Source organism: Urocitellus parryii, chromosome 8 (assembly GCF_045843805.1).
Source record: "Urocitellus parryii isolate mUroPar1 chromosome 8, mUroPar1.hap1, whole genome shotgun sequence".
Taxonomy (NCBI): domain Eukaryota; kingdom Metazoa; phylum Chordata; class Mammalia; order Rodentia; family Sciuridae; genus Urocitellus; species Urocitellus parryii.
In genome coordinates, this window is record NC_135538.1 from 116,472,947 (window position 1) to 116,492,491 (window position 19,545).

At 51.9% G+C, this 19,545-nt stretch overlaps 1 protein-coding gene across 1 annotated transcript in view; it reads right to left on the reverse strand.

The window, feature by feature from the left end:
• Itpr3 (inositol 1,4,5-trisphosphate receptor type 3) overlaps nucleotides 1-15,195 on the reverse strand; it is a 62,598-nt gene extending 47,403 nt beyond the window's left edge. Inside the window, exons 1-2 of the mRNA XM_026383607.2 lie at nucleotides 14,968-15,195; nucleotides 493-563 (exon numbers count right to left, since the gene is read on the reverse strand). Coding sequence (XP_026239392.2) covers nucleotides 493-563; nucleotides 14,968-15,056 — 160 coding nt within the window. The 5' untranslated portion in view covers nucleotides 15,057-15,195. The remainder of the gene's footprint in view (nucleotides 1-492; nucleotides 564-14,967) is intronic.
• Between the last annotated feature and the right edge of the window lie 4,350 nt (nucleotides 15,196-19,545).

Below are 19,545 nucleotides of genomic sequence, written 5' to 3' on the forward strand. Positions count from 1 at the left end.
AGGCCCCAGGCAGTCACAGCACTGAGCCAGGTCTGGGTTCTGGAGGCCCCTCCAGCAGGAGTCACCCAGAGCTCAGGGCCAAGGCCGGAGGATACAGTCAGGGTCAGAATTTCCTGGAAACCATCAGGTCTAATCCCTTTACCACGCAGATGGGAAACTGAGGCACAGGGAAGGGCCGTCTCCCGGATCTCCTACAGCCTCAGGCGACTCTCTTCCACCTCTAATCCCTCAGAAAAAGTTCACTCACATAGACAAAGAAAGCCCTGTGGCTGGCAGGGACTTGGGGAAAGAATGGGCCCCTATCCAGAAGTGGGTGTGCCTGAGAAGGGGGCGTGGCCGCAGAAAGGGAGAAGGTACTGGGCCAAGCTGGCAGCATGCAGGCCGAGGGGGACTCCCCAGAGCAAAGGGTCCAAATACGGCTGAATAAATTCAAACCCAGGTCCAGGACTCAGGAGCCTGGAGGGACAAGGACAGTGGGAGAGGTGGTCTTACCTCGGAACTTCTTAGGGGGGTTGTCCAGGTCCCCAGCTGCAGGTTCCACCACACAGCGGTCATCCACCAGCCTGGGGGACAAGGCAGCTCAGTCAGTGGGAAAGAAGAGGTTCCACAGCACCCTTCCCTTGGGAATGGGGGATTCCAGGGCAACAGTGAGGGCTCCTTGAAACTCCCTCCATCCCTGACAAACCTTGCCCTGCACCATGACATACCCTGTCTGGAACCACTATTAAAAGGCAAGATCCCCTGGGTTGGAACAGAGACCCTCCAGGAAGCACTCAGAGACCCCAGCCCACCCCAGCTCCCTGACTGGCACTGGAGCTTTCCTGTGAGGATCTGCCACCTGTCTGGGCTGTCACACACTGCAGACCTTATCTCTGAGACCCTACTGCCCTGACCAAAAGGACGGGGAGACAAAGGCGAAGGGAGACAGGAAGGAGAATTAGAGCAAGACAGAGAGAAACAGAGACAAGACCCAGGAGCTGCAAGGGACCGGAGACAACCAATGAGAGAAGTCTACAAGACTCCAAGCCAGGAGCATGAGCCTTGCAGTCTCCAAGACAGGACAAGGAGCCTCATGCCTCCCCAGCCCAGGGTCCCTTTCCAGACTGTCCTCTTCGACCTACCCTAAGGCCCGAAATTTCCCCCTTACAGCTGTGGCTGGGGTTAATCCCACAGCCCCTGAGGGCGCCCATCCATCCAAGAACTTATCCATCCCTCTATCCGTCCATCCACGCACCCACCTCTGCATCCTTCTATCCATCCTTCCCTCCATCTACCCATTCATCTACTCCACTTCTGCATTTAAAATTCTTCAATGCGTCTCCAGGATAATGTGATAGTCATCTCCAAGGCCCACTCTATCTCAGCACTTCATACCCATTGCCCCTGAATTCTCAGCAACTTCCCAGCAAGGGGCTAGTCATTAGCACCATTTTACTTGAAGGCTTTGTAGGGTGTCAGGACGGCCTGTATTGGGTTCAATTCCCAGTACCAAAAAAAAAAAAAAACTTATATATATAAAATAATTTGCCTGAAGTCACAGAGCTGAGACCAGGCTGATAGCCCATGTTCCTCCCACACCTCCCCCTTGGGCTGGCTAACAAGGTCTTTTCTGATCTAACCTCCTTCCACTTCTTAGCTGGTCTTATTAGTTCTACTTCCTGAGGCAGCTGTACTAAACCTCCAGGTCATCCCAAGTCCCCTTCCTGGGAGCTCTCATGTCTCCACAGGCAGTTCTGACAGCCTACAAGGCCTTCATGCCCACCCCAACCCTCTAACCCCAGAGCCTAAGTCTAGAAGATCTCCTTCCTTCCCCCTCAATTCCTCCCTCCTACTATGTGAAGGTGTCCTTTCCCCTCCTGGGGGACACCACTTGCTCTCCTGTTCCCTCGGCACTTGGTCCTGGCCTCTCTACTTTTCTACACTGGCTACTGAGTTCCATGCAGCTGGAACCACTGTATTTTTCCATCTGGAATCTTTTGCACAATAAAGTCCTGGGAAATAATGATACAATAAAAAATAGACATTTGGGCTTCATCCCAGCTCCTGGCCACAGCTCCTAAGACCCTTTTAACTTCTTAAGTGATAAGACAGATAAGATTATCTTTTGTTATAATATTTGGATTTTCTGTTTCCCATTCTTGGAATAGTTCCAGAGCAATAAGGGTGAAATGGTATAAATTTTGTTCATCTCAAGTCTCTTTCAACTACACCTAAATTTATGTTAATGAGGGGCCTTTTGGAAAGCCCCTAAGGATGGGGGTGAGGTGCTGATTGCCAGTGGAACTAACCACATGATTGGAGAGGTGGAAACTTCAGCCCCACCAGCCATTACAACCTCCTCTGAAGTGGAAGAAGGAGCTGGAGATTGACAGGAGGTTGACTTCATCACCAACGGGCAATGAAGCTCCAGGAAAATCCACAAGACCAGTTCAGAGCACTTCCCAATGACCACAGAGAAATTCCAGAGGGTGGTAAGGCCCAGAGGAGGTGGAAGCTCTACCCCTCCCCTTGCCTCATCCTAGGCACCTCCTCCATCTGGCTGACCTGAGTGGCATCCTGGGATGCAGTTGGGATCTGGCACCAACTCCTGGCAGACAGTGTCAGAATTAAATTGAATGTGGAACATCCAGTTGGTGTCTGCGAAGAACTGGAAAGTTACCTAATGTTTTCATATATTGCTGTTTAATTTTCTAAATCTACTTAGTTATTACTTTCATTTTAAAGGCAGGGAAAGTAGAGCATGGAGAGGTTAAAGGATAGACTGCAGAGCTGGGCTCTGAAGCCAGGCTAGCCAGCGACAGCAGGTACTGTGGGGACCTCAGGAGGAGGGTGGGAGGTGAGGGTCCTCAACCTCCTTTCCCCTTCCAGCACTCTTCCCTTCATCTGCACTCACATTCCAGCACATCTTGGCCACACTCACGGGCTCAGAAGTATTACTAATATTCCCATTGATGACTCCCAAGTCCATCCTCCCCTAAACTGCCTACTGGACATCTCTGCTCAGGAATCCACTAGCAGCTCAAAACCAAACTCCTAATCTTCCACCTAAAAGTGTTTCTCCTGAAGATGTCCCCATCTCTGTCTGGCAATTTCATCCCTCCAAGGGCTTGGGTCAGAAACCTCAGACCAATCCTCTATCACCCACATCTCACGTTCAAGCTGCTGGGAAACCCTGTGGGCTCTGGCTTCAAAATACATGAGAACAACTTCTCATCACTTCCACCACCCTCCTGGGCCAGGCCCCACACTCTCACCTGCACTCAAGTAACTGCCTCCTCACTGGTCTCTGGGCTTCCTCTTTGCCCCGTAACCCTGAACTCTACAAAGTAACACAGGGGTCCCTTTAAAAGGCAAATTTTAAAGTGGCACACGCCTGTAATCCCAGCAATTCAGGAGGCTGAGGCAGTAATGTAGTGAGGCCCTAAACAAATTAGTGAGACCCTGTCTCAAAATAAAAATAAATAAATAAATAAAAAGGGCTGGGGATGTAACTCAGTGTTAAAGAACCCCTGGGTTGAATTCCCAGGACCAAAAAAAAAAAAAAAAAAATGATAAGTCATAGTAAGCACCCAGTGGTGAAGCACTTGCCTAAACAAGTGCAAAGACTGGGATTTGATCCCCAGCTCCAAAAAATAAAAATTAAAAAAAAAAAAAAATAAGGACAGCACTCTGCTCAGAATCCACCCATCTGAGAGTGACACCAAAGATGGCACATGATCCTCCCACTCATCTCAGTGACCTCATCTCCTCCCCTCCCCGGTCCACCATGCCCTAGCCCCACAGCTTCCCCCAGGCTCCTCAAACCTCCCAGGTGGCTTGGAGTGGCTCTTTCCTCTGCTTGGAACCTCTTCCTCTAGACCCCCTCACTTCTTGCACATCTCAGCTCAGATACCCCTACCCATGTGGACACTCCCTCTCCATCCCTTTTAAAATTGTGCTCTCCTTCCTCCACATTCCTCAGGCCCCTCTTGCTCCCTTGTTCTCCCACCGCATCTACATCACCACTCAGCCAGCTCTATAGAATTGTCCTTATTTGGCTTACTGTCCCTCACTCCCGCCCCATGGGATGTAAGTTCCACAAGGACAGGGATGTGTGTTTTGCTCCCTGCTGTATCCGCAGCACCCAGACCAGCAGAGCCAAGCGGCCAACACGAAATACATATTGAGTGAGTAAATTAATTCATTTTATTAGCTGTGGAGGGAAGTACATGAGAAGCAAAAGATAAGGTCCCTGCCTCAGGGAGCCGAAAATCTCATTGGGAAGACAAGTCACATACTCAGAAGAATAATGATATCAGGAATATGCATTGGTGCCAACTGGCAGTACCGCTGTAGGTTTTGTCCAGATTTGGGGATGGGAGAGGTCAGAGTATGGCCAATCAGACAAGGCACAGAGGCAGCAGCAGCTCAGGGCCTTGAATAATGCATAGAATTTCCTGTAAGACATTAGTGAATCAGTTTTCTCTTGGCAAAATCTAAGAGGAGAGGACACAAGATGAATCCATCTTGGTGGGGAGGAGAGAAAGCACTGACCCAGGGCCTGGGACTGAGCCCTGCCAGGGGTGGAAATCCTGTCTCTGAGGGGAGACAGGGGTAACCCCACAAGCCCCCCACCTGGCCAGTACACTAGGTCTTGTGGAGGAGGAAAAGAGAAAGAGGCCGTAGTCTTCTTCCACAGAGATGTTCTGTCTTTGGAAAACCCATCCTAATCCAGGACCCCTCCATGCCTGCTCCTGTTGCCCTTTGTCTGGATCACTCCTCCTGGGAAAAAAGACATGCAAATGTGGATATTCACCTGCTTTTCCTACCTCCCTGGCACAAACCCACCTGGTGGTTAGGTGGATGTTCATCTGCCACTGCCCAGATTGGCAGAGCTTCTGAAGTCCCCTCTTCCATATCCAGTGCCACAGTGCAAAGTGAACTCAATTAGAGAAGGGGAAGGTGTGGAAAGAGGAGTGAGGCCTCCAGAGTGTGCAGACAAGGCTTGGAAGAAAAATGCCAAGCTTGCAGCTGCAAGAGTCAGGCATGGCTGTATGAGAGAGCAGGGTCAAAAAGCAAAGCAAGCTGCAAGCAATGCACAGGGGTAGATAGGACCCCAAGAGTACGGAGGTCAGTAGTGAAGACTTGATTTCTTGATTCTTTTTTTTTTTTTCTTCTTCTTCTTCTTTGCAGTGCCAGGGCTGGAACCCAGGGTCTCATACATGCTAGGCAAGCATTCTACCCTGAGCCCAGTAGTGAAGACTTGAGAGGCCAGAGAAAGGACCACCTAGCCATCAGAGCTGCCTCTGAGCAAAGTCACCACCACCTGGCCACATGGGACTCCAATCTGTACTCCTCCCAAGACCCTCTTAGAGTGGCACCTTGCCTTCCTATTTTTATTCTCCACGTGGGACTTGGCACAGTCCTCCTACCCCCACCTAGTTATGGCCAAAGAAGGTGGCCATTCAAGAGATGCTTGCAGGGTCCCAGAGTGGCCCAAGCGCCCTCCACAAGCCTTGCACTCATTCTTCTGTGCACTCATTAAGACCAATGCATCCCCTGTAGGTGCGCCCTGGTGAGCGAGGGTGGAAAGGGACTCGCATAAAGCCAAAGGCAGATAAACAGGGAAGCCCTCTTCAGTTGGGCTGCCAGACCCCGGACCAGGTGAGTTCTGATGGAGGGGGCCTGGGAGGGCAAGGTCGCGGTCAGAGCGGCCCGGGGCCCCGCCGGTGGCGGAGCCCTAGTCGGGCCGGGCGTCCCTCCAGCCCGCGCCCCGCGCTGCCCTCGCGCGCTCTTCCCGGCCCGCCCTCGCCCCCGCGGCGGAGCGAAACTCGCCGCCCCACGTGTAGCCGCCGCCGAGGGAGGGCGAGCGCGGCCTCGCCCCGGCCTGCCTCCGACTGCCAGCCGCCGCCGGGACGCTGGGCCTCCGCCAGGCGCGCCCGAGAGGGGCGGTGTCTAGCTGCCCGCGCCCGCGCTTTCCTCGGATACCCGGATACTCGCGGAGGGAGGCCCCAGGGGACCCCTACCCACGGGGGGGCACAACCCCTCCCGTCGTAATCCCCCCGACATTTCGCCTCCTAGGGAGCATCTGTGTTTATTAAAATAGCCCTGCCACAGGCGCGCACCTGGCGCTGGGGCTGTAACCAGAGCCCAGATCTCCTGGGTGAAGTGGCACATGCTTTATTCACCCCTGCAGGGTCCCTAGGCTCAAAGTCCCAGAGAAGGCCAACGCCCATCAGTCTCACCCTCTGCCTCTCGCCTTTCACTCATGCTGGGAACCCCAGATGCATCCAGCTCTCTTCAACGACTGCCGCTAGGTTCCTGCAGGGTTTTCTGGCCATTCCCTCCACAGGTATGCTCCTGTTTACTGGCCGCAGGCACCCCACCAAGATTGCTTAGGAAAAACCCACGCCCTTATGTGTGGAACCCTATAAATCAATTTTACATCCAATATCTCATTTTATTCTTACTGTAGTCCCATGTGAATCCCACAAAGTGGAAAGATCCACCTGGGCCACACAGAGGACTGGATGATGGCACTTAAACAACCCAGACTCCATCTATTCAATAAAACTTTATTCCAAGTCAGCGATCCTGGGGCGCTGGGTGGGGTTCCCACCCTCAGAAAGCTAATGCCCACCAGGCTGAGTGCTCAGAGAACATGAGCCACAAGTTTATATCTGTGCATCAGGTTTTCCCTACTCGGGGACATCAGCCACTCAGAATCCTGAGGATAGTCCCTATTGTGAGTCCTTCATCTACTGGGAAGCACAAGACCAGTTGGAGTCTGACCTGTCCAGGCCCTGCTAGGGCATGGAGGTGGGGTGTGAGTGAGGTCCTGGAAGATCACCTGGGAGCAGGACCAGTCTAATGGTAAGGAGAGGAGCTGGCTGATAGCATGCTCTAGAAGGATGTGGAAGAGGGTGCTGTCCCTGAAATGGTCCACTCCCCAAGACCTTGATCTGAAGGAAGAAAGGAAGACAAATGCATCCCAGAACCTGGGCGGCCCCATTCCACCCAGAGTGGACTTTGATATCCAGGTAAAAGCCTGGGAAAGGAGGTGGGGCAGGTCAGTGTGTCTGGAAAGATTAGATAAGGAGGAGGAAGAAGGGAGCCATATAGAAGTGGGATAGGTGACTATCACAGAGCCTGACTCAAAACCTGCACCTACCAGCTTGGCCACCATCACAGCAGCCAAAGGAGGGGAAATCACAGACTGGGGAAATCCAGAGGGACCCTGAAAAGCCCCCTCCTCCATCTAGCTGTAGAAACTGGGACATGGAGGTACTGACCAGCTGTGGTCATATGGGTTGATGGAATAGCTATTCCAGATCCCAGGTCTCCTGACTACCAGCCTGGGCCACTGGCCACTTCCCAGAGATACCAGCCACCTCCCACACATCTAGACCAGCCCTGAGGAAGGTACTCACTTCCAACAGAAGTGCACTAATGGGCTGGTGGTAGATAGGGGGGGGGCCCAAGGGACTCTCTCCAGATACTCAGAATACTGGGAAAAGGAAACATATGCACTGGCTGGTGTCTCTCTCTGGATCACAAGAGAAAAGAAATTAATTTCTACATCCCAATAAAAGCACCCTTTACCTCTACGAATCTTTACCCAGCATCCACCCTGTGCCACCAGAGGGAATATATGGAAATTAAACAAAGGCATGGCTCATGCTTTCAGAAAGCTTAAAGCTTAGAAGGGCCAGGCATGGTGGTGCACTCAGCCACTCAGCCTGCCCTTGCCTCACATACTGGCCTACTTGGCCCAGGCCTCTCCACCCAGGACTGGACACTCAACCTGTGCCACTTGATGGATGAACCAAGACTGTATGAGCCTCAGCAGAGCAGACCCTCTGGCCCAGGCCACCTGGCTGTAGACCTCCACAGAGCTCTCTGGGAAGCAGAGCAGCAAAGTGACCTGACAGATCCAGAGAGTGAAGCAGCCTGGGTAGTTCCCGCCTCATCAGGAACTCAGAATCATGGTGGGGGAGCTGGTGGGGGGAGCTGTTTTATATGAAAGGAGACTCTAGAGGTTTTAAGTGCCAAATGTAACAAATGGACCTTGACAGGGCGCTGATTTAAAGAAACCAGTGATCAAAAACAGACTGGGGACAATTTTACCATAGATTGTACACCAGATGCTATTAGGAAATGACTAGTATAGTCACAGCACTGTGGTTAAACAGGAGCATACCTTTGAATGAAGTATTTGGAGGTGAAAAGATGGAATGTATATAATTTACTATAAAATACTTCAGCAAAAAATGGTATAACAACCGTGGTGGTGCACGCATAGTGCCAAAAGGATCACAAGTCTGAGCAACTTAGCAACTTATTTTGTCTCAAAATTGAAAATATAAAGGGCTAGTGATAAAGCTCAGTGGTAGAATATTCTGGGTTCAATCCCCAGTACTACAAAAAAAAAAATGTAGCAACTATATGGGGACAATTATTAAGACTAGGTGGTGGAAAAATGAGTGTTCTAAGTGGGTCTCTGTCCTTTTCCTGAATTATACTTAGGCCTCAGCTGGTGGTGAGAAGTCCAAGGGACAGCATAGGTGAAGGCCAGAGACACCTGTAAATGATCTGTAAACTCCAACGGCAGTCATCACCATCATCATCATCGTTATCTTCTCTGAGATGGACTTAATTCTCCTTGCCATGACCCATATCACTCTTGTCATCAAGGTCTGGACTCAGATGCTGGAGACTCAGATGCTGGCTTTCCTGCAGGCTGGAGGAAGGGCCATGGGCTGGCTGACGGAGGCTAGGAAAGGTATTTGCTAACCAAATATGCACAGGTGTCTGCCTCCAGCACCTGCAGCTGGCCCTGAGCTGAGATTTATGTTTGCTGCCCATTCTGGCCCTGCCCACCTGCTGGCCAAAAAAAAAAAAAAAAAAAAAGCCAGCACCGTGCTCCCTGTGACCATCTGATTTCCTCAATGAAGCACCTGCAATGAGTTCCTCCTGCCGGTCTCCCCAAGAGAAACCCCTCTGCAATGTGGCACCACCTGATCCCATCCCCACCCCACATCTGGGGCTAGCTGTGGTGAAGCCCAGTCTCATTTCTGCTCAGACCATTTCTCTCCCACCTGCCCTGATCTGAAAGACCCTACAACCTCCTCTCCCTGAACCCCTGCTGTGTAACCCCAGGGGTCCTGACTGCAGGGAAGTGTGACTTCAAGCACTGATGCTGGGTACCATTGACCTCAGAAAGCTTAAAGCTCAGAAGGGCCAGGCACGGTGGTGCGTGCTGTAATCCCAGCAACTCAGGAGGCTGAGGCAGGAGGAAAAGACAGCCTCAGCAACTTAATAAGACCCTAAGCAACTCAGTGAGCCCCTGTCTCTAAATAAAATACAAAAAAGGGCTGAGGGTATGGCTCAGTGGTCAAGCACCCCTGGGGGCTGGCGGGAGGGAGGGGGCCTCAGAGCTCCATTATTCAGAGGCTTGAGATGAACTTAGTGAAGAGTCAGGCTTTGCTCTGCTCCTTTCCCCAGGACTCCTCCCCTCCCCTCTCAGCCCCACTCCCACCCTAACCCTAACCTGCGATAAGGTGTAGAGAGCAGGGCTGGAGGTGGCCATGCAAGGATTCCAGAGTGTGCGAGAGCACTGTGAAACCCTGAAACCTCCCCTCAAGCTGAGAGCCAAAAGCTGGTGTGTCCCCACCCTAACCCAGCATGTTTCTCCCCACCCCCAACCCAAGCCACCGCCCCATAGGCCAAACCAGGGAAGGGATGTGGGGTCAGGAATGTAGGGCAGGGCAGAGTGTGGGCAAGTGACTAGAACAGGATTCTTTAAGGCAAGGAGTCCAAGGTAAAAGCTTGGGACCATTTTTATCCTCGGCCAACCCCATGCTCTCCTTCTCCCCATCTCTCCATCCTGCTGTCTAGAACCTCCACCACACCCAACCCCTAGGGCCAAGGCTGGTCTCTCTCCCCACCCCCTAGTGCAACACTCACAAACGCTGACATGAAATGGGTCAGACCCTCGGTGGCACAGAGTTCCTTCTCCGCCCCCCTCCACCACCAGAGAAACACGCAGCTCGGAAGCCTGTGAGGCAAAAGATGTGCCTCCTCCTTGATCTCCATCCTGAGATGTTACCCTCAGAGGATAACTGAACAGTGTCTAGACACATGTGCACCTGGATGTTCAGGGCGAATTGTCTACAACAGCGAAAACCTACTCTGAATGCGAGAGTTGCTTAAATCAATTAAGGAACGTCATATCATGGATGGTACGCAGCCATACAATGGTGAGTTGGCATGGGAAGAGACAGATTGCTGTATCCAAAAAAAATCAGGATACGAAGCCGTATGTGCAGCTTGATAAGTTTGCAAATGTTTATTTGGGTATATAAAAGACTAGAAGATCTATATAGGATATTAGTGTAAGTCACAGTGGTATTCTAGGTAATTTTTTTATTTGAGCTTTTCAAGTTTTCTCCATGAAACATGAATTATTTTTTAATCAGAAAAAAATACATATTTTCAAAAAACGAGTTGCATGGATCGGGCTAGCCAAGGCCAAGCCCCTGCCTCAAGCTATAGAACAGAAGTCTAACATCTTGTTCCAGTGAAATCACAATTAAATGAAAGCCAAGGCAGGTCTGAAATCTGCCTGGGGAATGCGGTCAGCTTGGGAGGGGCAGTCCCTCCTCGTGGAATTACATGTGTCTCAGAGACTTTAGGCTCAAAGGCCCTTGTGAATCCTCTAACTCTCCCCACTGCACAGAATGCAACAATCTGGCACTCAGGTTGATTACTACTGATTCCCCAGTGCCTAAAACAATGTCTGGCAATAGTAGATGCTCCATAACTGATCACTGAATAGCTTCATGAAATCTGATGAGGACAGAAGTGGCTCTCTGGACTCAAAGGGCAAGAGACCCAGCAGGCTGGCTTCATCATAGCCTGTCAGTCTGGGAAGACTTTCCATTCAGGGATCCAAGACCTGGGTACACATTAAAATCACCTGGGGAATTTTTAAAGAATCCAACACCCAGATCCTACCCCTAGAGATGCTGATACAGCTGATATGGCATGGGACTTGGAAACTAAAATTTTCTGAAAGATCCCCAGCAGTTTCTCAGGTACAGCTGGAACACCCTAGAGGATATGCAGGATGACAGAAACATACTCTGAGGAGGCAGGGCCTTGTCAAAAACATCCAGCAAAAGTTAGTGATAGAACTGAAATAGACCCCCTTGCTGAGAGCCAAGCCCTGGGGCTCCCTATGTGAGTATCCTAACCCTGGGGACCCTGGGGCTCCTCCACATTTACTCCCACATTTCTTGGGTCCTGATCTCCAGCACCCACCTTCCTAGGAAGCAGATCAGGATGGAAGAGGGACAGGGAACCCCATGGGAGGAGGCAGGGACCCTTCTGACCCTACGCATTAGTCGCCCAGTCTAGGTGATCCAGGTCCAGAGGCCCCGAGAGTGCCCCAGCGGTGCTCTAGGCCAGCCCTGGGTGGGCAGAAGCTCCTTGATAAGTGCTGGGCACTCACCTTCAAGACCAAGTTCACCTGCACTCCCCCAGCTCACTCCTTGAGGGTCTGTGGCTACCCCTCTAGCCACTCAACAGAGGGTCCACCCTATATTCCTATGACCAGTTCTCCTTAGCTGCTGGCCTGGAGCCACATCAAATCCTTCACCACTTGCTGGACCTGATTAGCTATTCCAGCCCTGCCTCCACTGCCTCCACCTAGGTGAGGGACGAGGCAGAGCCCTGACCACACGTTCCTGCCAAGAACAGGTGTGGGCCTGCTTTCCCTGCTGGCCAGCAGTATCAGCCCACTGCAGGATCCACTCCCCAGACCCCTCCCATCCTCCCTCCAGAGTTAATGTACAATCTTCACGGAGCTCAAATTATCCAGGAGAATGTAACTGGTCACCTTCACTTTGCCCTGAAGAGTTCTGGTGGAAATCTGAAGGCTGCCTCAACTTCCCTACCCCACCGAAGGTCACCAATTGACCCAGCCCTCTACCCACTAAGGTCACCCCTGTCCTCAACAAATCCATCTCACCCAACTCTTATGCAATCTCCCAGACAGCAGGCACTGGGCACCACACCAGCCCAGGACCTCAGTCATATCAGTTTCCCAGGTTCAAGACCCATGAATAGCCCCAGTAAAGGCAGCAGGGGCCAGAGTTAGGAATGGAGGCAGAAAGATTGTGGAGAGAACGGAGCAAAGAATCATCTACAGCATGCTCTTCACACTGTGGCCCACCAGTCCCCTGGGAATCTTATTAAAATGCAGGCTTTGATTCAGTAGGACTGAGCGCAGGGTCTGAGATTCAGTATTTCCCAAGTTTCTCAGTGATGGTAAAACTGCAAGGTATCCATGATTTACACCACTTACAAACCATTCCTTCATTGACTCTAAGTTTGAAAAAGGTGGGAAGCACAGCTTCCTATTCACCACCAAGTCTCTGGCACCCAGTACGCTGCCTGTCCCATAACAGGTGCCAAATGGATGGTGTAATTAATAAGTTAATTCTGGCAAAGTGCCCATCATTAGATGAGCCTACAGGGAACCCTCAGACACAATCTGAATAACACCAGAGAGCAGTTTGTACAGAACAGTTTGAAAACATAGAGGAAAAAGGGTTAATTCTTCCCTGGAATGGGTGAGGAAGCTGATCTTTCAAGAGGCCACTTTGCAGTAGGTCTTAGAGGGTGGGAAAGACTTACTCAGGTGGAAACTAGCAGCTGAATGGCATGGCAGAGCATCACAGGAGCAAAGGTAAAGAGAGAGTACAGGGACAGGTTCCAGGAACTTCACCTGGACTCTCAGGTATATGTAGAGGGAGAAGAGGAAAAACCCAGAGTAAGTTGGGGCCTGCACGTTCTGGTGATAGAGGGCCAGGCTGGTCGGGTGGATGTCCATCAATGTTGGAGGTGTTTGCAGAGGGAGGGGTCCTGGGGTTGAAGGGCTCTCAGGTCACAGTACCTGCCTTGGGATAGAGGCGGACTGGAAAAAGCTGTTCCTGGTGCATGAAGGGTCACGGTAGGAGGAAGTTAAATCAGGAGGTAACAGAGGGTAACAGAGATAACAGAGGGAACCCCATATGAGAGGAAAATAAGATGTTTTCTTTGTCTCTGTTAAGTCTCATGGGTATTGGGCTCAGTGGTGCACATGTAATCCCTCAGGAGGCTGAGGCAAGTGGATTGTGAGTTCAAGCCCAACCTGAACTACTTGGTGATACCCTGTCTCAAAATAAAAAGAGTTGGGGAATGTAGCCCAGTGGTAGAGCTCCTACCCAGCATGCATGAGCCTGTAGATTCATGTACTGTTCATGCAGGCCCCAGTACTGCAAAATACATAAGGGGAGGGTATCCTCAAGAAACTTTAAAAACACCCATTATGTGGTCCGCCCTGAGTTAGGCACTAAGCAACAGAAGAGACAGTGAATTCCCAAAAGTCTCCAGAGGTCCCCAGAGTCCTTCAGATGCTAGGAGGGGGGAGTCTTCCACCTCTGGCAACCACTCTCCCCCTCACCTCCCATGCACTGTCCTTCCCTCAGCATTCTCTGAGGTGTCGACTGTGTACCTAATATGTGTAGGCCCTGGCCTAGGGGCAGCCAGGGCCTGGTCATGCTCTTTGGGGGAGGCCTGCACAAATGCTGGCCCAGATGTGGCTCCACCCCTATTCTCCATGGAATTGAACTGGAGGAATCCAACTGAGTGGGAAGTGGGTAGATCACACCTGACCCAGGAGGGGACTAGGAGAGCCTGGGTAATGTAGAGATAAAGGAGCAGGATGTGCTGGAATTCCCAGTCAGAATTCACTGCGGGCAGGGCAGGCCCTCGAGGATTCCCTTTCCAGGAGCTAAAGCTAAATTCCCAACAACCCTGGAAAATACCAAGGGAGCTAGGTGCCTCCCACCTCCCAACATCAGGTTGACCCAAGCCCAGTCCAGAGCCAGCCCTGGACTGAGGGTGCCAACACTGACTTCAAAGCCCCCAAAGAGAGGGGCACAAAGAGGAGGCACCTCCTGGGAGGCTGGCTGGTGTCCAGCAGAGTGGGGTCAGCAGAGTAGAATGGGTTGACTGTAAAGGATAGGTGGGTGTGGCTGGTAGGACGACAGAATTGAACACAGGCCCCCAGACTGCAAATGGGACAAAAGGAGCAGGCCCTGCCCTGGAGCCTGGCAGGAGAGGGGGACAAACTGCTCTACCCCACCCAAGGTTACAGTGGACCAACTGCTCTAAAGATAAACCCATTCTCTCTGCCTAATTCTGCCCCTGCATCATCCCTGCTACAGGTCTCCAGGGGCAAGAATTGATTCCCTGTTTATCCGGGACCCTAGGGGGTGGCGACCAGAATTAATTAATGTTTGTAAAGCTCTCTAGAGAACCTGGGATCAGGGACCCAGGGGCGCCAGATGAGCCGAACAGGAAATTGACGAGTAGAGGCGGGGAGAAGGTGGGCAGCCGGCCAGAACCTGGGTCGCCTGGAAGGGGAGGGCTGAGAACGGTCCTACTGAAAGAGGCGGGACGGGAGAGCGCGGGGAGCAGAAGGTGCGACCCCTCAAAGGCGCCACTGGGTGGGTAGCTAGAGGATTCCGGTTTCCAGGGGGAGCCGGCGCACCCCCCACAGCTGGGCCCCACCCCCGAGCCGAGCACGTCCAGGCCCGATTCCTTCCCCACCTCCCGTCCCAGCCACCCACCTGCTCGCCAGCGGGTCCACCTGAGAGCAAACCTTGGCCCCTTGGAAGAAAGGCGTGCGCCCGCGGGTGGAAGCTCCGCCGACCGGCCGCCTCCTGCCAACTCCCGCCGGGCGCCCGACTCCTACCTGAACAAACATTTCACTTCCTTTCTGTAAAAGGAGGCGAGCCCTTCCCTCGCTCCTTAAGGCTGGGGGAGTCCAGGTCCTCTGTTGAGAGGTAGCGGGCCGCGGCGGCAGGACACTCGCAGCTGGCACCCGGGCCCTCGGCGTCCCCTCCCTGCCCGCGCCCCACTTCAGCTCAGCTCACTCACCCCAAAGTGCTGATGAAGCCATTGACCGAGCCCTCGGCGTACAGAGAGACGATGTCCCCGATGTGGAGAAAGCTGGACATTTCGCTCATGGCTGCGGCCCTCCGGGGCCCGGGGCAGCAGGACTGCCCAGGGGCGTGCGGCCAGGCTGGGTGCCGAGGACGGAGGCGTCCGGGGAGCTACCAGGGGCGCACTCCCACCTCAGAGCCCGGCACTCCGGGCGGCCGGGGCGGGCTGGGGGCCACGGGAGCGGGAGGAGGCGCCGCGCGGCCCCGGGTCCGGGTGAGGAGGTGCCCGCGTCTTGGCGCGCCCGCCGCCCGCCAGCCCGGCCCGGCCCGCTCGTACCTGCGGCGTAGAAGGAGCAGGAAGTCTAGGGCCGTCACACACACATGCAAATCCCGCCCGGGAGGCGGGGAGGCCACACCCCGGCCCCCCCGCGCCCCGCCGCGGCCCGCCCGCCAGCACCCATGTGCACCGGCCCGCCTCCCGGGCTCCGCGTCCCTCGCGCGTCCGGGCCCGGCCTCCAGGACCGCACCGCCTGCCTCCTGACCCCCAAAGACGCTCCAGAGACTCTGGGGAGTCCCGGAGCTCCTGCAGGCTCGAGGAACCTCCGTCCCCGGGAAGCCTAGCAGTTGTAGGGGGCTCTCCGCCCTCGGAGTTTCCCGAACTGACTACTCTTCGGCCCGCGGGTAGCGCAGAACCAGTGCAGGCGCCCCCGGGAGGGGGAGTCCAGCGCCCCCGCGGGCGCTGCAGCGAGTGGCTCGCGGAGGACGCGCCGCAGAGCGCCCAGCTGAGGGGCGTCTAGCGCCTACGGGTGCGCTCATCCCTTTGAAGCGAAAATCGGGATTCGTTTTTCTCAACGTGAACAGACTTTTCATTGCACAATAGAAAGTGCTCGGACTTGGAGGGGAAATGAAGCAATGGGGTGGGTTTTGTTTTTTTCTCTCCGCATTCCTGTGTACAAAGGGATCCAACTTCCGAATCAGTTCAGCCGCTCCCTCTCCAGGAGTTGGCTCCAAAACTGTTGGCTTCTTCTTTCCTTAAAAAAAAAAAAAAAAAAAAAAAAAAATGGAGTTGAGGGGGAGAAAATTACCTTGGCTAGTTAATAGCGCACCCAAGCGCTGAACTGACAAGTCCGGCTGCCGGCCCTCTGGAAGTGACCGGCTGCGGCGCCTCCGCCAGAGGTCCTGCCCTCAAACTGTCGTCCCCAGCTCGCCTACTTTCTGTTCTGTGGTGCGTGCGGATGCTGGGGTGTTTGCTTCCTAGTGCTTTTATCTGAACTCCCGAGATAGAGTGCCCACTGCCACCCCCATTCGATCACATTTACTCCCTTCCGACCCTCCCCCCATTTCCTGAGGGGTGTGGGGGGGGGGGCGTTTATCCCTGGGAGAAAGGGAGGTGGGAACTCGGAGACTGAAGCAGGAAGAACAGAGACCCAGGGAGGGGTGGAGACAACTCAGAGCCAAGAACCCGCTGCTGACCCTGGCTGGAGGAGAAAAGCCCCTTGGGTGTGTATTTTTTCTAATAAAAAAAAACTTAAAATGTAGGCAGGCAGCACAACTCCAGAATCGCTGAGTCCGGTGTTTCATAGCTTTTCCACCAGGGCCCACAATAACAAATCTATGTATATGAAAAACAATAGTTTCACAAAACAATACTTACCCTTATGACCTGTGATGCAGTCCCATATTTTCTACTCTTTTTCAATTGTTTTAAATGTTGGTTGTAATCCGCTAAATTGCTTTTTATTAAAAAAAAATGTATCAAAGAAGCAAGCCAAGTGTCCCAGGCCTGTAATCCCAATGATTCTGGAGGCTGAGTAAGGAGAACAGCAGGTTTGAGGCCAGCCTGAGCAACTTAGGGAGACCCTGTCTCAACATGAAAAAATAAAAAGGGCTGGGGATAAGACTCAGTGGCAGAGCACCTCTGGGTTCAATCCCCAATAGGGCAAAAACTTACAAAATAAAATGTTTCAAAGAGCTGCAAACTGCAGTTTTAAAAACTTTACACATTCTACTCTACCAAAAAGGGATGACCAAAGCCCAGAGAAGGAGTGTCAACTATGGAGTTCACAGAAGGTTCCTCCCAACTGGAGGCAGAAGCCAAGTTCCTCTCTTGGCCCAGGACTCTCCACTACCCAACACTGATTGAGCTGCCTCACTGGGAAGGTGGTTTCCCTTGCTCCCAGGATTCAAGCCACCCCTTCTTTCCCTGGGGTTAGAAAGGGAAAGTATGCATTCACTCAAGTCAGCATCTATTGAAGGCCTTCCACGTGTCAGACCTCTCTTGGGCACCAGGCTCTGATCAAGGTGCCAGCCTGAGCCTAATTGCCTTATCTCCTTCACAATGAGATGAAGAGAGATGAGTCAAAAACACTCAGTAGCCATACTCAGACTTGTGCCTCCTTTGTTTCCCCATGTCTCCTGGGTCCATGTCCTTTCTCTCCTAAGATTCAAGTAGATGCTTCCATATTCACTCAAGGTCTCAAGCCAGGAAGCAGAGGTCACGCCACTCTGGGTGTATGTGCCCAAAGCACCTTCCCTGGTTCTTCCCACCCCAGCCTCTGTGTTTGTGCCCACCAGGCCCATCAAAAGGACTCAGAGATGGAGAGCATGGCTTCCCTCCTTGCCGACTGAGAAGCCAGCCTCCTTCTTCTAGGAATTTTTCAGAAACACAAGAAGCCACCCTTGTGTTCTAGGTCCCAGTCACCTACTTCTGCCAAGTCAACTCCACTGTAAGCTCTTTATATATCTGGGTTCTGAGTTAGAGTTTGTTTAAAGAAAAGTTTAGTTGGTTAAAAAAAAAAAAAAGTTTAAGAAACAGATGGTAAGGCTGGGGGTGTAGCGCGTGCTTAGCATGTGCGAAGCCCTAGGTTCAATCCCAAAACCAAAAGGATTTTTAAAAGAAAGAAACAGATGGTACAACTCTAGTGAGTTCATTCTCTTGCTCTGCTACTTGAAGATCTCCTGCATCTCCTTGCTGCCCACAGAAGGAGTCTGCAGGCCCTACCCCAGCAGGCCAGACCCTCACAGCCTGCCTGTCTGTCCCCACCCCTCCCACCCCTCTCCCCTCTGCAGATAACAAGTCTTTCCCTCAGGAAGAACCATGCTGTGGGCAGATCAAGAGTACAGGCATGAAGCCAGGCACAGTGGCACACGCCTGTAATCCCAGCTCTTCAGGAAGCTGAAGCGAGGATCTCAAGTTCAAGGCCAACCTGTACAACTTAGTAAGAGTCTGTTTCAAAATAAAAAGGGCTGGACATGTAGCTCAGTGGTGGAGTGCCCTGGGTTTGATCCCCAATAATGCACAGTTAAAAAAACAAAACAAAACAAAACAAAAAAGTGCAGGCAAGTCCTGCTGTGTTCTAGTGGTAGTTCTTTGAACCCAGGCTTCCCCCCCTGTTGAATGGGGAGAGCATCACACCAACACTTAGGAGGTTCTAGAGATCAGCACAACAGCCCCAGGAAGGAACGGCTCAAGTTGCACACATACCTCTGCCCTGGGCTCCTGTTCTCTCTCTACCATCACCCCTTTCTACTCCCCATGGTCAGAACAAAGCCTCCTTTCCTGAAGCGCTGGACACCAATCTGTAAGTATTATCATAAATATTTTAAGATACAATACATTGGGGGCTGGGAATGTACCTCAGTGGCAGAGCACTTGCCTATCATCTATGACATCTTGGGTCCAGTCCCCAGGATGGGTACAGTAGGAAAAAAAATTTAAATATATAAATTGGGCTGAGGGTATAACTCACCGGTAGAGCACTTGCCTAATATGTGTGAGACCCTGGGTTCAACTCCCCAAAACCTCAAAAATAAATAAATAAATATTATATATATGTATAGCCATATATGTATATATGTATGTGCATATGTATATGTGTTGCATGAATATATATTCTGGTACCTTTCCTCCAACTTTGTCCAAATGCTTGCATTTTGCAGAATTTAGTTCCAATTTTTTTTTTTTTTAAGAACTAAACCTTTGCAGTTCAGCTGCAGTTCCTTGCATACCCTTCTCCAGCTACATTCCCTCCCCTCCCTCTCCCCCCAGAGATAGCCATTGTCCTGATTTGGCTGAGTAGCCGTTGGTGTAGGTTTTTATGCTTGTCCAGCATACCAATGTACTAGAAACAATGCTTGCTATCACTTTATAGTGGCTACATTTCACATAAACACTATCACTCTGTGTACGGCCTTTGATACGTGTCTCTCCATGTGATAGTCCCTTTCCTGACCACATTATTGTTTATTAGTTCCACTGGTGGTAAAGACTTATTTAAGGGCTGCAGATGTATCTCAGTGGTAGAGCATTTGCCCAGCATGCTCAAGGCCCTGGGTTCAGTCCCCAACACCCCCAAAAGAAAAAAAGACCTATTCAAGTTTTTGCTACTCGACAATGTTGGAGTAAACATTCTTTTGTCCTTGTGTACATTCATAAGTGTCCCAAGGGTCCTTTTGTTCAAACTATGGACTGAAGCCTAGTTTATAGGTTATGAAATTAATTGAGTGGGTGAAGATCAGCATTTTTAAAAAATATTTATTTATTTATTAGTTATTGGCGGACACAACATCTTTG